This window comes from Notolepis coatsorum, assembly GCF_963971535.1.
Source record: "Notolepis coatsorum genome assembly, chromosome: 18".
Taxonomy (NCBI): Eukaryota; Metazoa; Chordata; class Actinopteri; order Aulopiformes; family Paralepididae; genus Notolepis; species Notolepis coatsorum.
In genome coordinates this window covers 95,871,130-95,897,590 of record NC_140182.1, presented here as the reverse complement: position 1 = coordinate 95,897,590, position 26,461 = coordinate 95,871,130, and the positions used below count along the sequence as shown (strand labels likewise).

General features: G+C 45.7%; 1 protein-coding gene across 1 annotated transcript; it reads right to left on the bottom strand.

Annotated features, from left to right (window-relative positions):
• Nucleotides 1–219: 219 nt before the first annotated feature.
• Nucleotides 220–20,681, bottom strand: LOC311244908 (E3 ubiquitin/ISG15 ligase TRIM25). The gene is made up of 7 exons (XM_084334603.1): nt 20,387–20,681; nt 18,924–19,948; nt 5,979–6,074; nt 5,579–5,827; nt 5,448–5,470; nt 3,281–3,432; nt 220–2,576 (listed from the first exon to the last, which is right to left on the bottom strand). The coding sequence occupies exons 1-7, from the start codon at nt 20,634–20,636 to the stop codon at nt 2,020–2,022; spliced, it is 2,352 nt and encodes a 783-aa protein (XP_084190729.1). The 5' UTR covers nt 20,637–20,681; the 3' UTR covers nt 220–2,019.
• Between the last annotated feature and the right edge of the window lie 5,780 nt (nt 20,682–26,461).

The following is a 26,461-nucleotide window of genomic DNA, read 5'->3' as shown; positions in this document are numbered from 1 at the left end:
TCAGAAACGGCGGTGATCGCCAACTGCCGTGTTTGTTGTCAAGAGAAGCGTGGCAAGCTGTGGAGGCGGCGAGGGGGTCAGAGTTACTGACTCACCACCTGTTGTGGGGAGATGAAGGAAACAGGTGCTCTGCCACCCACTCCAGAGAACAAAGTAGGTAAAGACGAAGCGCCTACACAAAGAGCATTTCACATTTTATTCAGTTCTTGAGATAGTCACTGTGTTTCTTTAGACAGACAACGTGTGATCACAGCTGAGACCAAAGGAAGATGTCACACCGGGTATAACTTACTACATAAAGTAAGAGAACAAGACATAAAAACCAGCATGCCTGCGTAACCCTATGTTAAAGAATGAGATGCCTTCCAATGACTAGTGCTGTTGGACCCCAAGTCTTAGAGAAACTATTTAAAAACCTCTCAGAAGTATAACTATATGCATACAAGTTACTAAATATAACCCTTACTAGTGTGTAGGGTCTAATCAAAATCTGGAATGTCTTAAGTATAACGTGAGTTTTTGCATAAATGGTACAATCATACCTGAATCATAAGGTGATATAAAAGTCACACTGGAGGATTTCTGTACACATTTTTCCTTTTTCCAAATAACTGCACTTGTGTGTATTATACCGCTCATACCATGGCCACAAAGACAAAATAATAAGTGCGATTTACTAATCTTTTCAATATTAAAAATATGTAGAAATGTTATTTATGCTTTGCTCTAGTACAACAATAACAATTAAGGCTCCAGCTGTGCAACATATCTGAAACTAATCAACACACTCCAACCAATCAGAATGGAGTATTCACCCAGGCCATGGTAATAACAATGGATATAAAATGGTATAAATAAGGGATAATGTATAGCTAGGAGGTCATTGTCGCAAAATAATTGACCGACACTGCGTTCTGGAACACCGAGGCGCAGCCCAGGTGTTCTAAACACAGTGAAGGTCAATTATTTTGCGACAATGACCGAGTATAGCTATACATTATCCCGCTTATTACAGGGCTAACTTACTAACAATATACGTAATTCATTTTACACCATCGACAAGATCAAATGCAGACGCGGTTGTTCTGTTGCTCCTCTGGCGTTGGAGGAAATATCACAATGGGCTTGATTACACCTGATGCAGTGCAGCTGTGCATATGGTAAAGCTGAGTCTATTTAGGTTTGAATCTCGCAGTGTCAACGTATACATTTTCCCGCTTATTACAGGGCTAACTTACAAACAATATAATTCATTTTACACCATCGACAAGACGAGGTGTACTGTCGAGACCTGCCTCGGACAGGCGCTGCACAGCCGTGCTCCGCAGGCTGTGCATGGTATAACGCTGCGAGAGTCCGGCTGCGAGGCTATCTTTCCCCTAACAGCGGTCATTATTGCGTGTTGCCCATAGCAGCGGTGAATTATCGAGAAATAATTTACCGCTGCTAGGGGCAACGGAGCGTTATTGACCAATCACAATCAAGCATTTTGGCGAATGTTAAAACACCATGTAATAACAACGGATATAACACCACACACCAGTGATTCTTTTGCAAACTTGTACATGTATCATTTCACAATAAGGATGCATCAATGCGGCTTCTTCGGTGCCTTAACACATATTAGTAAAGCAATGATCAAATAACGGTTGATTATCTTTAAATGCCAACCGTGGCCGAATAGCACGTGATCGTTATCAAATAGCACGTGATTATCATTAAATGCCATATTGTATGGCAAAACACATCATGAAAATATTATGACTAGAGAAAAGTAATGTGTGTGTGCAAATAAAACCCTTTTTGATTTATGAAGTGTTACATATCATGGCTGTCATTATTGTATTTATTGAGGAATTTCTCCAATATCAATACATATTTTTTACCTTGTATGGACCAAATATCTCTGATAACAGTTTTGGTATTGGTGCATCCCCATTTTCATCAAAAATATCTATAGGCTATTTATAAATCTAAAATGTAAAAGGCACAATGCAGGTAGAGAATATTCTACACCAGTTATTTGGCAGAGTGTGTCTGAAAGAGATCACAGATGGCCAGGTGAGTTTTGGTCACAGACAGGGCTGGGTAAAGAGGCTCTGTGAAACTGTGTCGGAAACAATGCAGCAAGGCTAGACTGCCCCCTGGTGCTACATTGTAGAATGACAGGATGCCCTGATCAAAGTCTAGGAACACTCCCACTTTCTCCAGCCCCTCCGTAGCCACGGGGACGGCCACTTTATCGTGCAGGGCCTCCACTTTCCCCCTCTCACCGCCCAGGCACCAGGAGTGTGGGTTGAAGCCCAGGCGACAGCTGTCCTTCTGGCCCTTCCTCCCGATCGCATCCTCGCACAGACCCACCCGCCAGCGGCCTTCACCCAAAGAGCCCTCCACCTCCCAGTACCATCGGCCTTTCCCCAGGGCACGGGAGGCCAGCACCTGGGGGAAGGCGCTGAATCGAGCCCCGTGCTCCGGGTAGGCCTGCTGGACCTCACTGTAGACCGCTCTCCTGTTGTCCTCAGACAGCACCAGCTTGGGGTGGGCCGTGTCTGCGTCCAAGGAGGGGATGGTCCCATCTGTAAAAAATAAAAGAAATAATAAAAAAAAGACATAAATACAGATCCAATTACATTAGTTTGTGGGAAAACAGATGCCTAGATTAGAGAATGCTTTTAGTTCTTTAGTTTCAACTAGAAATGACCAAACAGCAAGTATATGGAGTTATTTGGTATAACATTCATCCATGATTGCGTGTGTGATTGATGTGAATGTGCAGCTTAACAGAGAAACGATCATCAGTTGATCTGTCAGGACTGATAAATGCACATAAATAGAAGAATCATTATCATCAGTCAATATGTACCTGTACCTCCCCTCCCCCATGCTGCTATGATACCAAATTTCCCCAAGGGGAATATCTCATCTTATATATAAATGATTCACTGATATAGTTTTTTTTCTCTTTCCCGGATCACTGTCGGTAAATAAATTTTAAATCACAGATATCAGCCAATACTGATATGGTCACCGATATATCATGCATCCGTAATTCATACCAGTTGATCATCCCTAATTTAAACCATCTCATTCATCCCTAATTCACCTCAGTCCTCTGATTTATTCAGTTTGGCCCTTTTAAAAAAACAACACTGTCCTAATACATTTTTGATAGAGTTCACTCGCCAAGTGATACAAATGTGAGCGTTTTAAAATATAATACTGTTGTACCACGGTGCAGTATGCCCTCATCAGGCGTTCATTTGAAAACCAGGCCACTCACACAGCAGTTTGTAGGGGTCTCTCTCCGGTAGAGAGATGACCACCGTGTCCAGTCGCTTCTCAGTCCACTCCTTCAGGCAGGTCAGTCGGGCACGGTCCACGTCCTCGGGAGCCTCCAGCTCCTCAACAGAGCTGCCCATGATGTCACCAACCCTAGGAGGGAGTAGAGGCCAGAAGACTCATATGAACGACCTCTCCCGTAAGGAGTACAACACACCACCACAGCTACAGTAATATGCCCGTCCGTCTGTATCAAAATTAAATCAAATTTATTTGTAAGGCCCGACAACACACGTTAATGTCCCCATGGGCCGGGCCAACCTTTAGGTTGACTGCAATTACCATTTTAGTAACTGTGGTTCACAAAGCTAATATTGTGGCGAAAGAATGTCCGTTGATCACCAAAAATATGTGCAATACTGGAGGATTAGGGGCCTGTGTGGTTTCAAAAAGCAGCAGAGTGCAAGAGCTTAGATGAAGTGAGTATTCGTAAAGGCCGTCTCCTGAAGCTAGACTAGCAGGCACTTAGAAGGCACCACTTTCAACCATTTAAATGTTTCATATTATAAATCGATTTCTATTTTAAATTAGTACAATTTAAAATGATAGTTATGATTTTTAGAACCCTAGCTTAACCTAACCCTATTTGCTACTAACCAATAATGTTCGGTAAGAGTTCTTTCTCAGCGCAAGCCATGCTGTTCCTCATACTAGCTCTGGCTCGTTGGCCACAATCCATGCTGTTCCTCATACTAGCTCTGGCTCGTTGGCCACAATCCATGCTGTTCCTCATACTAGCTCTGGCTCGTTGGCCACAATCCATGCTGTTCCTCATACTAGCTCTGGCTCGTTGGCCACAATCCCTGCTGTTCCTCATACTAGCTCTGGCTCGTTGGCCACAATCCATGCTGTTCCTCATACTAGCTCTGGCTCGTTGGCCACAATCCATGCTGTTCCTCATACTAGCTCTGGCTCGTTGGCCACAATCCATGCTGTTCCTCATACTAGCTCTGGCTCGTTGGCCACAATCCATGCTGTTCCTCATACTAGCTCTGGCTCGTTGGCCACAATCCAATGCAGAATTGACAGAGGTTTGCTGCTGACATTTACGTCACAGTGCACACAAAGTACATTTCAACAAGCCTCAGTCGGTTTGCACAGGCAGGAGCGTGACCCCATCGACTTTGTATTGGTTCGTAGCCAACTATCTGGAGATAGCACGAGGACAAGCATGGAGTGTACTAAGAAAGGATTCTACCGATCAACATCATCCATTGGTTAGTAAGAAACGGGGCTAGCGTTCCAAAACTCACAACCATCCCTTTAGCCTCTTAAGCCCTAGCCATATTTTCAGAAAATGTGCCTAAAAGTATACCCAAGTAAATGGAAGATTGCTCCACTTCTACAAGGTCCATTTGCATGTTATTGGTATCTAGGGACATCTATGGACCTCAGGGAATGTATTCACAATGTCTGAAATATTGTGTCTATGAATCGGGCCAAATCTCCTCTTTCCAATGGCAATTCAATCTGGATTTAGTACCACCCGGCGCCCGTTACAGGGCAGCAAAGACTGTGAATGAAATCTACTGTAAGTAGAGTTTTTTATAATGTAAATAGCTCCGCCATTTTTCATCAGATTGACAGAAGTTTTTTTTCTAGACATTCACAGAAAGGTAAATAAACAAACTATGTTCTATTTTATGGCTATAACGTTCAGGTTTGTTCGAACCGTGAGATATAATCACAAATATATAAAATATTAATATTTTTCGCAAAGAATATTTTCAGCAGCTGACGTGAGTTAGGTAGGACTACAAAGCTTTCATGACGCGTTATTTCCTTGCGTCTAATGGATGTGCAAAGATATTTATGAACTCATATTTCACTAATAATACTTAAAATCATTGGTAAACAAACTAAACTAGTGCTGAAAATATACACTTTGACTGCTGTTTTTGATAGGGTTAGGGTCTTTACTCTTGGCTACATTTGAAAAAGAAAAAACGCAACATTAATAATATGGACTGTATTGATCTATTTATGGCGTGAAATTAATCTTATACCGGTACCGGACCACTGGAGCTTAAGGGGTTACGTTGAAACCAGGGGACATCAAGCTTCAGGCAGTATTATAAAATGTATTAAAATAAATAAAGAACACTTACATTAGGGTAATCTTGCTGTATTCCTGTTGTGAGAGAGGTTTGAAGAAAAACAACGTTATCAGATATGATGAGTCCATCTTATGTCCTGTTAACAAACAGTCAATGGTGTTTCTAGTCACTCTGATTCTCACCATGAGGAAGGCCTGCTCCTGGACCCGCTGGTCTCCCTTGGCGTCAGCGAGGCCCTCCAGAGTGTGGAGGCCATGCTGGATGGAGTTGAGGGAGTCCTGGAGCTGGCAGAGCTGGTCCTCCAGACCTCCCACGGCCTTGGCTTCCTCCTGGGTCACACACTGTAGAGTCGTCTGCTCCTCCTGCTCCAGGGCCTCCCGCATGGCTGCGTACTGCTGCCGCACTCCTGCCTGCGCCTCCTTCAGCACCTCCTGGAGAGGGAGGGAGGGAGGGAGGGAGGGACACACAGCCAATTATTTTAAGGGCTGGAACCTGAAACAAAATCTGGCAAAATCTTGTGCCTTTCCAGAGCTATAATAACCAACCAGGATACCTTCCTTTACGTCTTGTCGCCTCTCTTACCTGGGTAGTCCGTTTCTTTTGGGTGAGGTCTGCCACTCTGTGAATCAGTGATTGTTCAGTTCCTTGCAGCTGTTGCATCTCTTCTTTCAGGCTCGCCTGGAGACAAACGCGCAGAGAACTGAATTAAAAACAAACCCAATCACACGTTTGCTTTATCTTTCTTCTCTGCTCCACTTATAGGGCTATATTCACACACCTATGTCAACTTTGACCCACAGTAGGGCTACACAATAAAAAATTTGCAAATCGCAGGAGGCTTGCGGTTAAGGCTGGGCGATATGGAAAAAAATCATATCGCGATAACGATATGATAATGTTATCATATTTCTCTATATCGATAATTATCAAAATTGTTATAAGTATAATTTTTTTTTAATAAACAACAGGTAGGTGTATGTTTATTTTGCAGCAATTCTTTGTCGTTGCCGCCATCTTTAGTGTTACATCCCCTCACACTCCAGTTCTCAGGCTGCAGCTGGTTTAAAAGCGAAAGTAAACCGGCTTCTCTGCTGGCTGTGGCTCCAGGGGAGTTGAACAGTTCTGGCTCTGCTAGTTTATTTTCGATCTTTTGGCGCTTTTTTGGTGGACAAACCACCGCACATGTGCACCGTGACTCGTGACTGGAGACTAGCTCTGCTAGCACACATAGCCTACTGTGTACAGACGGTTTCAAACTGTATTTTAAATTAGAAAGCAAACAAAATAAATGAACAAGAGAAAAATAAATCTCAATTTGGTCAGTATTGTCATTTGGACAAGCAAAGCCATTAATTTAAGTTGCAGGCAAGAAAGACAAGTCTGTCCACTGTCTCTGGTTTTAAAACTGCCCTGTTGCAGGTCACAAAAATTTCGATATTCGATATTGATTATTAACACTTTGGCTGCCATGGGTTAAATTCATTATCAACCGTAGGTTGCCGGCTCTATTTGTCTATAGAGAAAGTCCCCTTCTTTGCAGGGCTATAACTTTTTAAATTCTATTGCTACATTGCCATTATTAGGGCCCATTCAAAGTCCTATATGTATTGTTCATTGTGTAGCAACGTTAAACTTTTTCATTCACATATTCATAGTAAAGTATGGTCTAATGTATAAGTATGTTTTCATCTCTTTCTGCAGCTTTCTCCAGAACGTGATCTCTAGCCTTACTTTGGGTGCCGGAAAACGCTTAAACACGTCATTCCCGGCCATGCTCAAGTTGCCGAAGACTCTTTACAGCGTCTTTAATATCAATATTTCAAAAATCTGGGATCGGATTCATATTTCCCCTCCGCTGGCCTGAGATCCACCAGGAGGACCCACTGAGCTCTCTGGCGGTTCAGGAGCGCCATCTGGTGGCCGATCGGCGCAATCGCTTAACAGGAAGTGCCGTAGAGGTTGTGCTGGTCGGCCGTATTACTTCCGGGCACTCGCTATAGGTCCCGGGACTCGATCTCGACACACTACATAGTGATCGATTGCCAATAACTCGATAAACAACATGATTTGGACGTATATACCATTATAAAAGCTGGAGATGGACCGGGTAAATCGACATCCCATAATGGTAAAATTTCTACTCTACGATGATCGCCCAACGGCGCGCGGAGACTGGGGTGAGTTTTAGCGTGTAAAATTACCGTCTTCGATACTAACTGCTATTATCAACATTTTACCCACATTAGATGATTGGTATAACGCTGCCCACGGAATTATAAACGCCCCCTAGCCCATCCGGTCAACATCAGATGACTTGTAGTAACTTCTAGAAGTACGTCTAGTTGGAATTTTTTATATCGCGCTGATTGCCATAAAACTGTATTGCATCATCAATATAATGTATTTGGGGCTATCGATCACGTTCTGGAGAAAGCTGCAGAAAGAGATGAAAACATACTTATACATTAGACCATACTTTACTATGAATATGTGAATGAAAAAGTTTAACGTTGCTACACAATGAACAATACATATAGGACTTTGAATGGGCCCTAATAATGGCAATGTAGCAATAGAATTTAAAAAGTTATAGCCCTGCAAAGAAGGGGAATTTCTCCATAGACAAATAGAGCCGGCAACCTACGGTTGATAATGAATTTAACCCATGGCAGCCAAAGTGTTAACATTCCCACTAATATCTTGAATTATATTGCAGTTTCATTATCTGTAAAAAAAAATCCATATCATGCAGCCCTATCCCTTGTGTATTCTTTGTACATATACACGGAATATCCCTTTAACCTAGTAGCCTACAGACCATAATATTTCGTTCTCTTATTGGATAGCGTTCCACCAGCGCCAGTGTCTTACCCCCAGAGTCGAGTTCAAAGCTACCGTCAGGACATGTCTGTACATGCCCGGTTCTGCCCAGGACTACAAGACAGAGGTGGGGCTGGTACTAGTTTGTTCGCCCAACATATAAATATGGCGCAGGTGAATACAGAAGTAGTTCAGTCCGCAGTCCTTTCAGTTCAGTCTTAGTAACAAGTGAAGCCTCACCCACTATGCAACGTGCGGTGAAGTAGGGCTCGTATTACCCCAAGATAGAGTCTTGTTTATCCTAATACGTTTGTTCAACGTATCGTTCGCTCCTTACTAGTAAAAGCCTTCATCACGAGTCAAAGACCAAGTGAAGTGAGCAATTGTGTGTCTAAATAGAGCACTTATAGCCGCGTGCGAATAGGATAGTGGAGTATCAGAGCTTGGTTGAGTAACGTCAAGTTCAACTTGGTTGGTGTGGAGTACCGCGCACCAGAGGATATACACCGGTGAATGCAGACCCCCTTTCCGGCTGGAGGATTATTATTATTGCTTTGGACCATGCTGTTGGAGCGGATAAGAATCGTGGATCTACCGTGAGGACCATCATTCGAGCCCGTCTCTATTGGAGAGGCTGACCGGCTTCCACCTGTGCTGCGCGCACACTGGGATTACAGCTGCCCTTCGTCTGCCGAGCAGGGAGTAATATACCGCCTCCAGGAGCCTATTGAGTCCCCGCTGACCCAGACTTTGCATTAGAGCATTGCCCCCCCCTGCTGGCTTACAACCGGTAGGAACCCCCCTACCAGTATCCCCTAGATATAATTCCTAATATTCAGGTTGTATTCTTATTTCATGCGTAACCAGAGAATGGACATTCATTATTGATTTGCCTACGCACATTCCTTTGCCTTATAAGCGCATTCAAGTAAAGTATATTATGTATTCTTGCTGCTAATAAATACTTAAAGACAACTTTGTGTAGAACCGATTCATTGTGGAGAAGTGTTCTCATCATATACTCGTGTACGGTATGGCCAGTATAATGTACATAAGACGGTAGTGGTTTAATGATACCATACTTGATTAATACAGTCAGGGAATTGTACCCCTCAGTTACAATTGGTCCTTCGAGCCCCGGATAAGAATTAGCGTAATATTAATATAATATTAACATGGCCGATGATGAACACTCCACAAACGGTTCTCCTAAGCTAGATCGCCCGCAGCGCAGACGGCAGCCACCTCCCTATCTAGAGGCATACACCGTCAGTCCAATACCTAGCTTTAAAGGGAAGTTAAATACGGATAAAGTAACTAAAGCGGATAGTAAAATTATGTCCAACCCTACCGACCAGGCTACCCCGCCAGTAGAGACCCTAGTGGGTTCTAACGTAATTGACCAAGCTCACGGGGGGGACCAGGAGGGACATGACATGACTTTACCCCCAGACAACGCCAACGGGACAGTCCCCGGAGAGCTCCAGGATAAAGAAAGCGCTCCAGGGACGGAACCCGACCCACTACCAGAAGAGAAGCGCGCCCAGGAGACGGATCTCGGGGCGCGCCCGGAGAACAGATCTCCAACGAGTACTGCCGGGAGCCGATCGCCTCGACCGGCGTCTTCCCCCAGCGAGGCGGACAAGATGCTGGCGCAGGCACTCATCGCCACCCTGGCAGCCTCCACCGAACGCGATCGACTTCAAGCGCAACAGACGCGCGAGCGCGAACATTCTGCAGCCGAGCGAGATCGCTTCCAGGCGCAACAAAGGAGAAAAGACGACCGCATAAGACTGGAGACCAGACGCCTTCAGACGGAAGAGAACATTGAAAGAAGCCGCGCCGATGCACAGCACGCCGCCGCCAATGCACAGCTCCACGCCGCCCATGCCAGCGCCAATGCCCAGCGCGGCGCCGCCAACGCACAGCGCGACGTTGCCCAGGCCAGCGCCAATGCGCAGCGCGACGCCGCCAATGCCCAGCGCGAAGCAGCGCGCGACGCAGCCCATGCCCAGCGCGAGGCAGAGCGCGACCGGCTGCAGGCGGAGCTGATGGACAAACTGGTTGCCATGGCGACACCCCCTCTCTCCGCACGGAGCTCCCGGAGATCGTCACGACAAGGGTCTAGGACACATTCCCCTACCCGACCAAGCGACCCGGGACCCCGCCAACAGGAGGATCCTGTCCACGTCTCCGAACCCCCTCCCCGGCCGGTCCATACGAGACCCAGCAACCGGGAAGAACCGGACCACGCCGAGAGACTGAACAGAAGACTCCAGGTCCTAGCAGAGGAAGAGGAAGAGGAGGAATGTCAAGCCGACCAGCAGCAACGTACTCTGGACCAGGAGGCCCAGTACAGCCCCGACCAGCAGCAATGTACTCTGGACCAGGAGGTCCAGTACAGCCCAGACGTCAGCCCCGAGGCCCTGCGCTACCAACCCCCGACTCAACTCACGGGTGAGTTTGACGCACCGCCAGCCCCGAGGAACAGCACCTGGGTACCCGACCTTCGGTACCCACCAAGTACCAGCCCAAGACGACACGCAAGAGGAGACTCGCCTAGGAGGCCTCTCCCCCAACGCTCACCGATGTGCCAGTCATCCATGGCATCGTACCTTGGCACACCGACGTTCCCGGACTTCACACACGAGAACAGAGCACAGTACACAGAGCTACGAATGTGCTTAGAGACTATGCTGTCCGACGTACCAGATGAACCGTACAAGTATGCTATCCTACTCAAGCACCCGAAGGTGCCCAGAGCGCACAATATAGCGCTGGCATATTCCAGCTCTACTACCCCATACACCGCGGCTCTAGTAGCCCTCGACCAACGTTATGGACGCATATGGGACTACGTGATACAGGAGATAAGAGACATTGACCGTCTCCCCCCAGCCAGAGACAACAGAGCATTAGATGACCTCGCTATCAAGGTACAGTCCCTGGTAGGGATGCTGGGGTCCCAAAAGGAAAAAGGGATCTATGAACTGTACGCTAACTCTAATGTAGAGAGGATACTAGAGAAGCTCCCTCCCGCCCGACAAGAGCGCTTTCGGCGGCAGAGAGACCACCACGACCCCAACGGTCCAGAGGCATCCCTCCTAGACCTATCTGAATTCCTCGCCAGGGAGGTCAGTAGCCTACGACTCGACACGTTCGTATGGAGTGGACCAAGCCCAAGACTCGGACCTCGGGGATCAACAGATAACCGCCGGTTGGTGACCGTTATGCACCAAGCCGAATCAGTACCGCAGCACAAGAACCACCACACCCCCTCGACGAAAGAGGACCAGTGGAAGATTGAGTGCCAGTACTGTGAGGGAGAACATCGGCTGTACCAATGCGACACTTTCGGGAAGCTGACCACGGACGAGGTGAGTCAGTGGATCAAGGACCACCGCCGCTGCTTCCGCTGCGCGCGCAGCCACCTAGCAGCTGAGTGCCGCTTGAAGAAGAAGTGCAGCAGGTGCGGTGGCACCCACTTGGAGGTCCTGCATGACATCAACAGGCGTCAGCCAGGACAACAGAGTGGGCCCGTCGCGGTAATGTACCATGCCGAGGCGGTGGCACCAGCACCAAAGTTCCACCAGACCGCTCCCTGGTGTCCCGACTGCTACAGCAGACACTGGGAGTCACGGTGCGACTCGCACCATATAGATTCTGTGTCACCACAGACAGGTGACAACCCCCCCGAGACAGGAGTGCTCCACATAGACCCCAAGCAGAGCGGGACCCCCCCGAGTGCTCCTCAAAGTGGTCAGAGTGCTCCTGAGCTACGAGGACAAGGTCCTGGACACTTACGCCGTCCTGGACGATGGGTCTGAAAAGACTCTCCTCCTCGCTTCCGCAGCAGCCCAGTTGGGCCTGCGGGGTGTCAAAGATACCATGACCATACGCACCATCAGAAGGGACCAGAAGACCATAAAAGGTGAAAGGGTCTCCTTCAAGATAGCAGCGGTGGACCAGCCCGAGAAGCAGTATAGTATAACCAACGTCTTCACCAGCCACGACATAGGCTTGTCTCAGTACACCTACCCCATCCCACAGCTGATGGCTAAGTATGTGCACCTACGTCAACTACCTATACCGCTTATCGACGGCGCCACACCGACCCTGCTCATCGGTTCCGACCATGCGGACCTCATTCTCCCAATTGAGGCGGCCCACATCGGACCCAAAGGATGCCCAGTCGCGGTTCAGACCCGACTGGGATGGACGCTCCAGGGCCCCCTCTACGGACTTGACAGTCAACCCACGTCTACACGCTGCCTACACACAAAGGCGAGCGACACCGGCCACTCCCTCGTACAGCAGAGGCTATTGACATTAAGCGAGAGGCCCGTGAGAGAACCGTGGGCACCAGAGGGAGTTCGGAACTCCACCCCCCTCAGCTGCGCTTCAGACGTAGCTGACCTCGAACCCAGCACCCCAAGCGACTCCTTGACGGGGCGGCCGGGACCGGCCCCTCCTCAGACGGGGTACAGAGCAAACAAGAGAAACAGACGGAGGAGGAGGAGGCACAGCCAAGCACAGATCAAAGCAGTCTCAGGCCCGCTTCCTCCTAAGCCCCCCTTCATCCCGTCCAGTCGTCATGACCATAGACCAGTCACTACCCCGAGCTGCGTGGCCGGCCGGCCGCGTAAGCAAAGTGACCACTGGTGCCGACGGAAAGGTCAGAGTGGCAGAAGTGCTCGGCCAAGGGCGGACATACAACCGACCCGTGGCGAGGCTGATAGAGTCGCCAAGGCTCCCCGACTCGCTTAATGACGACCATGACCCCTGACTTTGTGAACTGCCTACCCTCACAACGGACATTGAGTAGTGGACAGTGCGGTTAATCTGTCTCTGCTTAGCTAATTAGGTGGGACTAATTAGGAGGCGGCTGTTACAAAGGGTCAGATTAAACCGAATATATGTATTTATTGATTGATATATATTGCATAATATTTGTATATCGTTTGATATCCCTTGTGTATTCTTTGTACATATACACGGAATATCCCTTTAACCTAGTAGCCTACAGACCATAATATTTCGTTCTCTTATTGGATAGCGTTCCACCAGCGCCAGTGTCTTACCCCCAGAGTCGAGTTCAAAGCTACCGTCAGGACATGTCTGTACATGCCCGGTTCTGCCCAGGACTACGAGACAGAGGTGGGGCTGGTACTAGTTTGTTCGCCCAACATATAAATATGGCGCAGGTGAATACAGAAGTAGTTCAGTCCGCAGTCCTTTCAGTTCAGTCTTAGTAACAAGTGAAGCCTCAACCACTATGCAACGTGCGGTGAAGTAGGGCTCGTATTACCCCAAGATAGAGTCTTGTTTATCCTAATACGTTTGTTCAGCGTATCGTTCGCTCCTTACTAGTAAAAGCCTTCATCACGAGTCAAAGACCAAGTGAAGTGAGCAATTGTGTGTCTAAATAGAGCACTTATAGCCGCGTGCGAATAGGATAGTGGAGTATCAGAGCTTGGTTGAGTAACGTCAAGTTCAACTTGGTTGGTGTGGAGTACCGCGCACCGGAGGATATACACCGGTGAATGCAGACCCCCTTTCCGGCTGGAGTATTATTATTGCTTTGGACCATGCTGTTGGAGCGGATAAGAATCGTGGATCTACCGTGAGGACCATCATTCGAGCCCGTCTCTATTGGAGAGGCTGACCGGCTTCCACCTGTGCTGCGCGCACACTGGGATTACAGCTGCCTTTCGTCTGCCGAGCAGGGAGTAATATACCGCCTCCAGGAGCCTATTGAGTCCCCGCTGACCCAGACTTTGCATTAGAGCATTGCCCCCCCCTGCTGGCTTACAACCGGTAGGAACCCCCCTACCAGTATCCCCTAGATATAATTCCTAATATTCAGGTTGTATTCTTATTTCATGCGTAACCAGAGAATGGACATTCATTATTGATTTGCCTACGCACATTCCTTTGCCTTATAAGCGCATTCAAGTAAAGTATATTATGTATTCTTGCTGCTAATAAATACTTAAAGACAACTTTGTGTAGAACCGATTCATTGTGGAGAAGTGTTCTCATCATATACTCGTGTACGGTATGGCCAGTATAATGTACATAAGACGGTAGTGGTTTAATGATACCATACTTGATTAATACAGTCAGGGAATTGTACCCCTCAGTTACAGTTATGGATGTTACATTGCAAGTGACGGATGTTACATTGCGAGTGTGTTGTTAAGTCCGATTATGACCCCTTTGTTTGAAGTATAATTTACACATTTTAGTTACACTAATTGAGATAAAGATGAGCCTGCAATAAGAAATGTTTTGACCTTTTGGATTTTGAGATAGGTGACAAAATACACAGCGTTATGGATGTTACGGAAATTGACAAGCTTTTCGGACTCACTGAACACATGATGAAAACTCTGTGAATATCTTTTTCAAAGAATAACATGTTTACTATCACTTTGTATGGAAGGGTTTGAGGTACCCAAAAAGCACATTCAGGAAAACCTGGCATTTCCTCTCAAGGAATGAATCACAAAAAAGTGCTGTTATGGATGTTACATTTTTGCGTTATGGATGTTACACGTCTGAAATAGACAAAAAACACTATCAAAAATGTGTGTTATTGTTAAGTCCGATTATGACCCATTTGTTTGATTTAAATCAGAAGTATTTTATGACTCCTTGTTTGATTAAAATCCAACATATTCCCAGACACAACTTTTTCACACATTGTTGGTCTAGGCAGAGCAGTGTCCACGTTAGCCTACTGCTAATCGGCTGCTGTCGGCCATCTCCCCCCTACTCGACTCTACTCTACTCTACTCTACTCTGCATTTTCGGTTTTCCATTACCAAAGTACCTGGTACCAGGTACTTTTTGGGTACTTTTTTAGTCCCTGCTCTGTCGAGGTTCCAAGCGAGTAGAACTGGTACCAGAAAAGTCACGTGAAACACTGCAGACCACTGATTGGTCAGAAGAGAGACGCGTCACTCGTTGGAGCATCTGAACAAAAACAGAAAGCCGCCATCTTTAATGGCTTGCGTAGAATTTCATTGTTTGCAGCAGGAAACAAGTGCAATAAACAGTCACTGTGTATTCTGCCTCATTTATTGATGAAACAAAACCGACATCAACACAATTTGCCACCGAGCGGAGAGTTTAGTCTCAGAAAAAGATCGCTGATTAAGCTTGCTGTTAGGGTTAGGGACGTGAGTGGTAACATTAACTTTGTTGTTAGCCTAATGCTAACGTTAACGTTAGCAGATAGACTTGTAGAATAGACACAATGAGAGGTAACGTTAGCGTTAGCAGAATAGACACAACGAGAGTCTGGTTAATGTTGTTATTGATTGATTAATTGAAAACTGTGTTTTACTCTGGCTTGCCAAGCTCATAGCCCCTTTCGTGATCACAGTCACGAAAGGGGCTACCAAGCTCACAGACATAGCTATGCTGGAGCTCTCATGCTGATCACCAGCGGCCCCGCCTCCCCACACGGAGACAAACTGAGTACTTAGTACCTGCAGTGGAAAAGGAACGAAGTACCAGGTACCTAAAGCGAGTAGGGTAGAGTAGAGTAGGTACCATGCAGTGGAAAAGGGGCTTAATAGTGACCGGTATTCAATTACAAACCGGGTCTCTATTAATGGCCAGGTGCGCTCTTGAGCTAAGCAATTATAAGCCGACCTCCTAATACAAGCCGGGTTACTAATATACTGAGCTGCATACTGAGCTGCTAAGGTAAAGTTACTTGATTTCACTTTGAAAACGTTGAAATGACCAGTGACCACCTGTAATTGCACTGTTTACTATTTCATACAGTACTTGGTTTCAATAAATGAACCCAGTACATTTTACTGGGTTCAAACTGACACAAAATGTTGATTTATTCATTATGATCTGTTTGAAAATTAGAAATATAGGCCTCTCTCTTATACATGCCTCCTCCTAATAAAAGCCTGGTACCCGCTACAGTTTAAGCAAATACAAGCCCGGGTCACTATTAGAGGAATTACGGTATTCCAGGGACGACATTTCAAGACAGGCCCCAGGAATGAAGGATGCAGTGACCATAAGAGAAGGAGTCAAGCAGAGGGTTCAGAAACGCCACATGTCCATGTCCCTTATGGAGGCTTACCGCTGCACTTCCAACCAAAGAGGACAAGTCCTGGGTCAGTTTTGATCAGATTCGTGAACACCTCAATCCTCACATGGATAACAGAGGGAGATACCATTTCTCTGAACCAGTCCAGGCAGAGTGAATTGGACTTGATTTTTTATAACTTTCTTTTTCATGGTGAGGTTGACATTTTCATGGAATTGCTCCAAAACTCATTTTCTGATTTAACCGATATTAATTGCCGTTCTCTGTATAGAAAACACTTTTTCATGTTAACACTATGATCGCCGGGGACGAGTTAAGACGTCATTCCTAGCCATGCTCATTCTGCCGAAGACGCCGTAACTCGTCTTTGATGTCAATATTTCAAAAATCTGTGACCGAAATCATATTTCCCCTCCGGAGCCCTGAGACACACTGCAAAGCTCCACTCAACTCTCTAGCGGTTCAAGAGCGCCATCTGGTGGCCGATCGGCAGATCGCCAACCGGAAATGAGCCTTTGAACCGGTAGTGCTCATCCATATGTGGTCCGGGCACTCGCTATCGTTAGAGAGACTCCGTCTTGACATAGTGAACATCGATCGGTGCAAATAACTCGAAAAAACAACATGATTTGGACGTATACAACCTGGAAATGGATCGGGCATTTCTCCATCCCATAATAGAAACAATTCTGTTCCACGCTCATCTGCCAGCGGCGCGAGGAAGCCACGGTAAGATTCAGCGTTATATTCTAACGTGTTCCATATAAACTGCTATGATGAACATATGACCCACTCTGGATGAATCATCTAACGCTGCCCACGGAATTATAAACGATCCCCCGCCCATCCGGTCATCATCAGATGACACGTAGTAACTTCTAGAACCACGTCCAGTTGACATTTTTTATCTCGCGCCGATTGCCATCAAACTGTATTTCATCATCAATATAATGCATTTGGAGCTATAAATCAAGTTCTGGAGAAAGCTGCAGAAAACGATAAAAACATACTTATACTTTAGACCATATTTTAGTATGAATATGTGAATGAAAAAGTTTAACGTTGCTACACCCTGAACAATACATATAGGACATTGAATGGGCCATAAGAATGGCAATTTAGCAATAGAATTTAAAAAGTTATAGCCCTGCAAAGAAGGGGAACTTCTCCAGACAAATAGAGCTGGCGAGGGATGGTAAATTATGAATTTAACCCATGGCGATCAAAGTGTTAATCAAATAAAGAGCTATTTTCCAAAAACTTTTTGTAATTTATTTTCAGAAGTGAAACTATCTAAGACCAAAAAAAAAAAAAAAATTTGTGATTTTTGTGATGTCACAGTATGATGTCATAATAGAACATTCTAGAACATTTGTGATGTCACAGTATGTCATAATAGGACATTCTAGAACATTTGTGATGTCACAGTATGATGTCATAATCGAACATTCTAGAACATTTGTGTTCTATATATATTCAACTACAACATGAATCCAGACTGGTTTGACCCTCAAAATGGTCCACCGAAGTCAAACACATGTGGGTAAAGCCCTATTTTTGATAGTGTTTTTTGTCTATTTTAGACGTGTAACATCCATAACGCAAAAATGTAACATCCATAACAGCACTTATTTGTGATTCATTCCTTGAGAGGAAATGCCAGGTTTTCCTGAATGTGCTTTTTGGGTACCTCAAACCCTTCCCTATAAAGTGATAGTAAACATGTTATTCTTTGAAAAAGATATTCACAGAGTTTTCATCATGTGTTCAGTGAGTCCGAAAAGCTTGTCAATTTCCGTAACATCCATAACGCTGTGTATTTTGTCACCTATCTCAAAATCCAAAAGGTCAAAACATTTCATACTGCAGGCTCATCTTTATCTCAATAAGTGTAACTAAAATGTGTAAATTATACTTCCAATTCAAATCGATGCCTTGTCAATGTTAAGTTAAGTTTCCAATGTTCTCTCTGAATGTAACATCCATAACGCTGGAATTGCCCATTGGATGAAGTGGGAACGGGATACCAGAAAAGTTATGTTCTAGGGGTGTAAAGGTACACGTATCCATACCGAACAAGTTTCAGTGTGTACCGTACCGAACGGCAGTGTAGTGTACCGAACGAATACAACGGTATGTTAACCACTAACGACCGCCCACCGGGGGCTGTTTTTTTTTCCTCACAATCTAATTAAATTATTATAATTATTATTATAATTTTTTTTATAAGTCGATTATTAATTTCAATATAGAATATTCGTTGACAGCCCTACAAGTACAATTAGTAACTGCACACTACATCATCACCCCTGAGTGGAACATGGAAAGCCAAACTTTCCCCCACTGTACCGAAAACCGTACCTCGACTTCAAAACCCAGGTACGTACCGTACCGTGGTCTTTGTGTAGTTACACCCCTAGTATGTTGTGTTTACTGCAGAGCAGAGGGACTGTTACAGTGACCACACACTCAGAAAATAAGTGCTCTACATGTTTAAATAATAGCTCTACATTCTGACTCAGAATGTAGAGCTATTATTTAAACATGTAGAGCACTTATTTGAAATAAGAAAATACCACTTACAGCACCTTTAATATTGCGGTCATGTTCCACTATCAAACTCTCACCCTCAGTTCTCTCTCAGCCTGCCTGATGCTGATGCAGGCGTGGCCCCGGTGGGAGCCAATCACAGTGCACACGGTACACACGCACAGGGCGCACTGGCGGCAGTAGATGCGGTTCATCTCCTGGTGCTCCTGGCACCGCCACGGGGAGATGTCCTCCACGGGAGGCACCAGGGCGTGGCTCTGGAACACCGGGGAGTCCAGGTGGGGACGCAGGTGCTCCGTGCACATGGAGGCTCCACACACCAGGCAGGTCTTTACGGCGGCAAACTGCCGCCCGGCGCTCGGGCAGTAATGGCAGGGCACGGGGCCTGTGCTGGCGACGCTCTCGGGCCTGGGTGAAAGTGTAATTCGCTTAGGAGGGGTGGTGGGGGCAGCGGTGGCTACAGGACTCTTGGTGAGCACGTCTGGTGGAGGCCAGCTCACGTGAGAGACCAAGGGAGACCTCCCTCTTCCAGTAGGTGAGGCGCCAGCAGAGCGGGTCGGGGTGGTCATTGGCACAGGTTTAATGGATGATCCACTGGTGTCTTTTACAGCCGTGTTTTCCCCCAGGGTCACTGGAGCAGCAGCAGCACAGTTATCCACTTCACTGGAGCCGTCAGATTCATCCAGTGGCAGGTCTTCTTCGGACTCATCCAGCGGTAGAACTTCTTCTGATCTGGGCTGGTCCTGCGGAGGAGAGACTGGGACTTCTTGAGGTGTCATAAAGATGGTGGTCAGGGTCACGTCGCTGCCAGAGGAGGACGAGTCACTAGACAAGACAATGTCTCCATCAGATTGTAGAGATTCTGGTCTCTCCTCCCCCGCCGTCTCTGTTGGCTCCGCAGCAGACGAGCCACTAGGTTGGATGGACAAGGAAGCGGTGGGGATCTCACTGGAGGGCTCCTGGGAGCCAGAGGGGGCTGCTCTCTTGCTGTCAGGCTGCAGCTCTGGCGCAGGTGTACTGGCCTTTCTCTTCCCGAGGAGGCGACTGGTGAAGGAACCTACTGTGTTGCCGACAACGTCGACTTCACCCTCACTGGATTGGCCTTCAAGCGACAACGGAATGTGAAAATCATGTCTTTAAAAATCACAATTGATTGATTGATTGATTGACATTTTTAGTAACATATTGCAGAATGGGTACAATACAGTACAGCTCAATACATTTTGTTAAGCCGGGGATGTAGACCAGAGAAATACTTTAGTCTTGTTTACATCAGGGTCCCCCATTTTCAATTCATCATATGACATACATGACATAACAGATCTACAAATACAGTACTGTTTGTGATACAAAAAGGGTCTAAAAAAAAAGAAGAGAGTATATACATTTGAGGGGGAAGAAACTGTACATTGGAGGAGGTTGGGTAGGTGGGGTGGGGAAACTGTACATTGGAGGTGGTTGGGTAGGTGAGTGGGAGCATGTGGTAAACATGTTTATCTTTTAATTTAGTTTTGAATGACCAATTGAAGCTCTGACATACCTGCGGTACAGCGGGGGCGCACTCGTTGTCCAGACGCGGACGGCCGTGGTGCGGTCCGCTCAAAGGGCAGCGTCCTGTACTCGGTGTTGCACCGCCACTCGGGACAGTAATACGGACCGGTCGCGGAGTCACTCCACAATTCTCCAATACAGCGCTTGCAGAAACGATGCTTGCACTTCAACGTGATCGGGTCCCGATATGCATTACTACACAAAGGACACGCCGCAGGGGTGTCCAAAGATGCCCCCATTTTGTTTACGTCTGTTCAGTGTTTATTATTATGTCCGTGTTGGTTTCCTTTCCGCAATGAAACGAGGCTGGGGGCGGGGCCAAATGTTTGAATTCCGCTCCCCCTCCCACTGTCGTTCGTTATGTTATTTCCGGTTTGATTGATTGATTGAAAACTTTATTAACAGATTGCAGAATGGGTACAGTACAGTACCAGAGAAAGACTTTCGTCTTGTTTACATCAGGGTCCCCCATTTTCAATTCATCGTAACATGACATACATGACATACAGATAGACAGTACTGCTACATCTATATATTTATGACATACCAGATTTGTAAATACAGTACTGTTTGTGATACAAAGAGAGTCCAGAAAAAAAAAGTATATACATTTGACATAGAAACTGTACATTGGATTGGGTAGGAGTGGGGGGGGGGGGGGAGGTTGGGTAGGAGGGGTGGGTGGGGGACACTGTACAACTGTACAAACAAAACTGTACATTGGAATATTGACAAGACCATACTTGGTCATTTACTGTACATTGGGGGGGTTGTGTTAGGACATTTACAGGGGCCAGTTTCGAATTGCAGTCTCCTGTAGGTGTTTTTTGAGAGTGTTTTTGAAAGTGGGTAGTGATTCACATTCCTTTACAGCTTTGGGTAGGGCGTTCCACATTGATGTGGCATAATTGCGAAACGTGTTTAGTCCCTTGTTTGAGCTGAATACTCAATACTTTTACCAACGGTTTTCCAGTTCCGCGTGCGCGTTCTGCGATCTGATTGGCCGTTTCTGGTCGTGTGACATGTGCGGCCAATCGTGTGACGCCTGTTTCTTTCACCGGTTAACCGGTTAAGCTTAGGTTGTAGTGCTGAGAGACGGGAGTCTGAGGCGATGTCCTGAAGTCGAAGGTAACTCCTTTAATATTCATCAGCACAACTACAAGATACAATACATTACTAGAAAGCTAAACAGAATGCCAGTGGCAGGAACTGGCACCGCTTAAATAGGCATGCTAGAGGTATCTAGAAGGTTCTACTATGACATCATCACCAACGTTCCAGAATGGTCTACTATGACATCATCACGAACGGTCCAGAATGATTGGGCAGAACTAAGGTTCTAGAATGTTCTGCCATACTATGACATCATCACCAACGTTCCAGAATGCCCTATATGACATCGTCACGAACGTTCCAGAATGATCGGGCAGGACTAAGGTCTAGAATGAGCTGCCATGACATCATCACAAACGTTCCAGAATGTTCGGGCGGCCCTAATGTTCTAGGATGTTCCTAACATTAGTTCCGTGGGTGAATTATGTACCATTACAATCACTACAAGGCACTCTTTCAAAGTTGGTTAAGGTTAGAGTTTGTCTTAGAGCAGGGAGATAGAACACCAGCCCTGATTCCAAACTCTAACCTTAACCAACTTCGAAAGAGCTAAGCTTAACCAGTGATAAACTAGGCGTTAGGTAGTTTGTGTCGTGTGTGTCATATATGTTATGATGAATTGAAAATGGGGGACCCTGATGTAAACAAGACAAAAGTCTTTCTCTGGTCTGCATCCCCTTAACAATTGTATGTATTGAGCTGTACTGTACTGTACCCATTCTACAATCTGTTAATAAACTTTTCAATCAATCAAACAATCATGCATGCCGTTCGAGGGGGAAATGGGCAAAGACACGATTGGGCGCACATGTCACATGACTAGAAATGTCAGTGGCCAATCAGATCGCACCAGAAACGTCAGTGGCCAAACAGATCGCAGAACGCGAACGCGGAACTGGAAATCCGTTAAAAATAAAAATAGACACGCCCCAAACATAGGAGGGGCCTGTACTGTGCGGTGCACTACTGCGCATGCGAGAAACAAAGTAAAGTCATTCTAATCCAGTCTAAGGGTTAAGTTTGGGCCCTCATCCAGAAGAGGTTAAATTTAGAGTAACAGTCAGGCTGGTAATCCAATTGATATTCAGTTTAAGATACAAATTCTAGTCTATAGACAATTGGTTGCATTGAATGCTTTATTTGGTTACTCCTAATCCAATTGATATTCAGTTTAAGACAAAAATATTTTGGACATTAGGTCCTATTTTCCGTATGTTACTTTATGTTCCGTATGTTACTTTATGTTTCTAGTGTCCTATATTATATGGTACCCTACTTTGTTTCTCACATGCAGTAGTGCACCGCACAGTACAGGCGCCCAACGCGTGAATACTTTCCCTAAGGGGGTTGTCGGTTTGCGCGATCTGATTGGCCACTGACGTTTCTGGTCATGTGACATGTGCGGCCAATCGTGTGACGGCAAGTTCTTTCGCCGGTTAAGCTTAGGCACTCTTTCGAAGTTAGAGTTTGTCTTAGAGCAGGGCGATAGAACACCAGCCCTGATTCCAAACTCTAACCTTAACCAACTTCGAAAAAGAGTCGCCTAAGCTAAAAAATAAATGATAAACTAGGCGTTAGGTAGTTTGCAGGCTGTTAGACCCGGAAATTGGCGCAGAACTTGCCGTCACACGATTGCCGCACATGTCACATGACCAGAAACGTCAGTGGCCAATCTGATCGCGCAAACCGAACGCGGACTACAGCCCCCTCAGCATCAACGGGGCACCGGTTGAGAGAGTGAACAGTTTTAAGTACCTCGGAGCCCACATATCCGAGGACTTGACATGGACCACACACGTTGACAGTGTTGTGAAGAAGGCACGACAACGCCTCTACTTCCTCAGGCGCCTAAGGAAGTTCCAAGTCAGTCAGAAGATCCTTAAGAACTTCTACTCATGTACAATAGAGAGCATCCTGACTGGCAACATCACCTCCTGGTTTGGGAATAGCACTGCACAAGACCGAAGCAGACTGCAAAGAGTGACACGTTCAGCGGAACGCACAATTGGAGGGGGGCTTTCCACCCTCCAGAACATTTACAACAAGCGGTGCAGGGGTAAGGCTAAGAGAATCATCAAGGACTCCAGCCACCCGAACAACTGCCTCTTTGAACTGCTGCGGTCAGGCAAGCGATACCGGAGTCTCAAGGCGAGCACAGAAAGACTCAGAAGAAGCTTCTATCCCCAGGCCATCAGGCTGCTCAACGAACAATAAACACTATGCAACAACCATCAAATGCACACAGCACACACATCCACACGTACACACTCACTTTAAACAAACAACACACTGCAGCACCCACTCTCCACACTTTAGATCACCTAAACACACTTTATATTTATTGGTAAAGGATTTGCACTACAACTTGTACACCTTACTGTAAATTGTACCTAAATTGTACCTCATCCCATTTCTGCTTTGCACTATATATATAGTATTGTATATTAGTATATTGCATAGTATATTGTATATTGTATGGTAACTCAGTTACTTCTAGTCTGCATCGAACATTGTACATATGTCTATACTGAACACTGGGACCTCTATTTTTACTTCTCTTACATGCTACTTTATTTTATTTCATACTTATCTTGTCTAGCACATTCTCTGGAGCGTAACAGTAAGAAGCATTTTGTATAAAAGTATTCTGTACTTCTGTATGACAACTATTAAAGAAACTTGAACTTGGAAGGACAACCACCTTAGGAAAAGTATTTGCGTGTCCCCAACGCACAGTACAGGCCCCTCCTATGTATGGGGCTGCGGCACTGCAGATATACCCTACTCGTGCGTTGGGAGCCTGTGCTATTGGAAGATACAGCATTCGATCTTTAGCTTTTGGGGGGCGGTACATCAAACGTCTCAAATCCAGCCAGCCCATCATGTATATTTTATGATTAACTGTATATTTCCATAGGGGGTGTGTGTGTGTGTGTGTGTGTGTGTGTGTGTGTGTGTGTGTGTGTGTGTGTGTGCGTGCGTGCGTGCATGCATGTGTGTGTGTGTGTGATATGTATGCCTGCTGCATCCCCCACCCCTCCCACTCATAATCTCTCTCTTAATTATTCTAATTTCAGTGGAAATTATTTTGCCAATTGCTCTTCAGATCCTGATTTTGCATCATGGTAAGTAGTAAAGTGTTCGCTCTACACCACATTCTTCTCTGCATCGTGGTCTCTAGACATATGACTTGGATAGAGAGACCCATTGTGATTACTAAATGGGGGGTTAATCTCTTGTAATCTCAGAGCTGGTCTATCTCTGACATCTGGTTGAGTCCTATAGGCTATAGGGCAGCATCACAAATACATATATAGGTCAAGTGGTGGAGTCCTGTACTGGTTGACTTGTTGTGAATGTAGGTCATATATTGTATACAATGACAGAGAGAAGTTACCTTCAAAATAGAATCTGTTTCTGATAACAAGTTTAAAATAGTCAGTAACATGATCAACTGGATCACTCAAGATGAGTAATGTAATTACTCTCAGTTACTTTGCCTCTGAATAATGGATTCAAATGAATTTGTCATCATCATCACCAGTGATTAACAATCATCCTTTCGATGTGTGAAATTGGGTTTGTATTTATAATCTTGCAATCTAACACCCGTCAACAAAGATCTGTTTTATTCTGTTACTGTAGTCCTGTTGTTCCTAACCCTGTGGTAGACAGTGTAGCCCCTGCATCACCAAAAATGACGACTGCAGTATGTCTAGAAACATGGCCTGGAATTTCTTAAAATGTTTTCTCCCATCCCACAATTTTGTCATTATTCCAATGATCTCCTGGTCGTTGCCCCACTGTTGGTCTGGGGAGGGTGTCGACTACCACATGCTGCCCCACTGTCGGTCTGGGGAGGGTGTAGACTACCACATGCTGCCCCACTGTCGGTCTGGGGAGGGTGTAGACTACCACATGCTGCCCCACTGTCGGTCTGGGGAGGGTGTAGACTACCACATGCTGCCCCACTGTCGGTCTGGGGAGGGTGTAGACTACCACATGCTGCCCCACTGTCGGTCTGGGGAGGGTGTAGACTACCACATGCTGCCCCACTGTCGGTCTGGGGAGGGTGTAGACTACCACATGCTGCCCCACTGTCGGTCTGGGGAGGGTGTAGACTACCACATGCTGCCCCACTGTCGGTCTGGGGAGGGTGTAGACTACCACATGCCTGCCCCACTGTCGGTCTGGGGAGGGTGTAGACTACCACATGCCTGCCCTACTGTCGGTCTGGGGAGGGTGTAGACTACCACATGCTGCCCCACTGTCGGTCTGGGGAGGGTGTAGATGCTGCCCTACTGTCGACGACTGACCAAGACGGAAGTACTGTACCGCTGCCAGGAATTGTGATAGGTGAGTCAGTGCTTAGACTTCTACACTACCCAGCCACACCAATAATTCATACTTAAGGTCAAATGTACTTCACACAAAGAGACACATTATTATAGTGACTTAAATAGTTGTTTCCTGTGCATTCTGAAATATGACGACATGAGCTTCTCCTTGGCTGTTCATAATGTCTCATTTTGGTGAAGCAGGTTCCTTTACCTCAGCATCCTGTTTATATAAAAAAAAAAAAAATACACACACACATATATATATATATATATATATATATATATATATATATATATATATATATATATATATATATATATATATATATATATATCTTTTTTTAAGCCCAATCAGTGATCCAAGTTTAAACAAATGGGTAGTCCCACAACCAAAAATAAGAAATAAAAACTGAGACATGTTTTCATTCTCTATAGTTGATTGACCGAGCTCTTGATACAAGCACTAACACAAGACAACAGGTAAATATGGGTTTTTAATTATATTCACTGTATTTTGTTACTGTAAAAGTTTTGTTCACGTTAGTACTGTTTGTAAACACAGGAGTTAAACAGATCTATACTCTGGTGTAAAATGGGTTAAGAAAGTCCCA

Bases quoted from the DNA above. Each gene is read 5' to 3' on its own strand.
- LOC311244908 (XM_084334603.1), bottom strand. From the start codon at position 20,636: ATGGGGGCATCTTTGGACACCCCTGCGGCGTGTCCTTTGTGTAGTAAT. The intron at 5,471-5,578 runs GTGAGAATCAGA...CTCTCACAACAG, and splicing joins AGGAGCAGGCCTTCCTCATG to GAATACAGCAAGATTACCCT. The intron at 2,577-3,280 runs GTGAGTGGCCTG...TATTTTTTACAG, and splicing joins AGACCCCTACAAACTGCTGT to ATGGGACCATCCCCTCCTTG.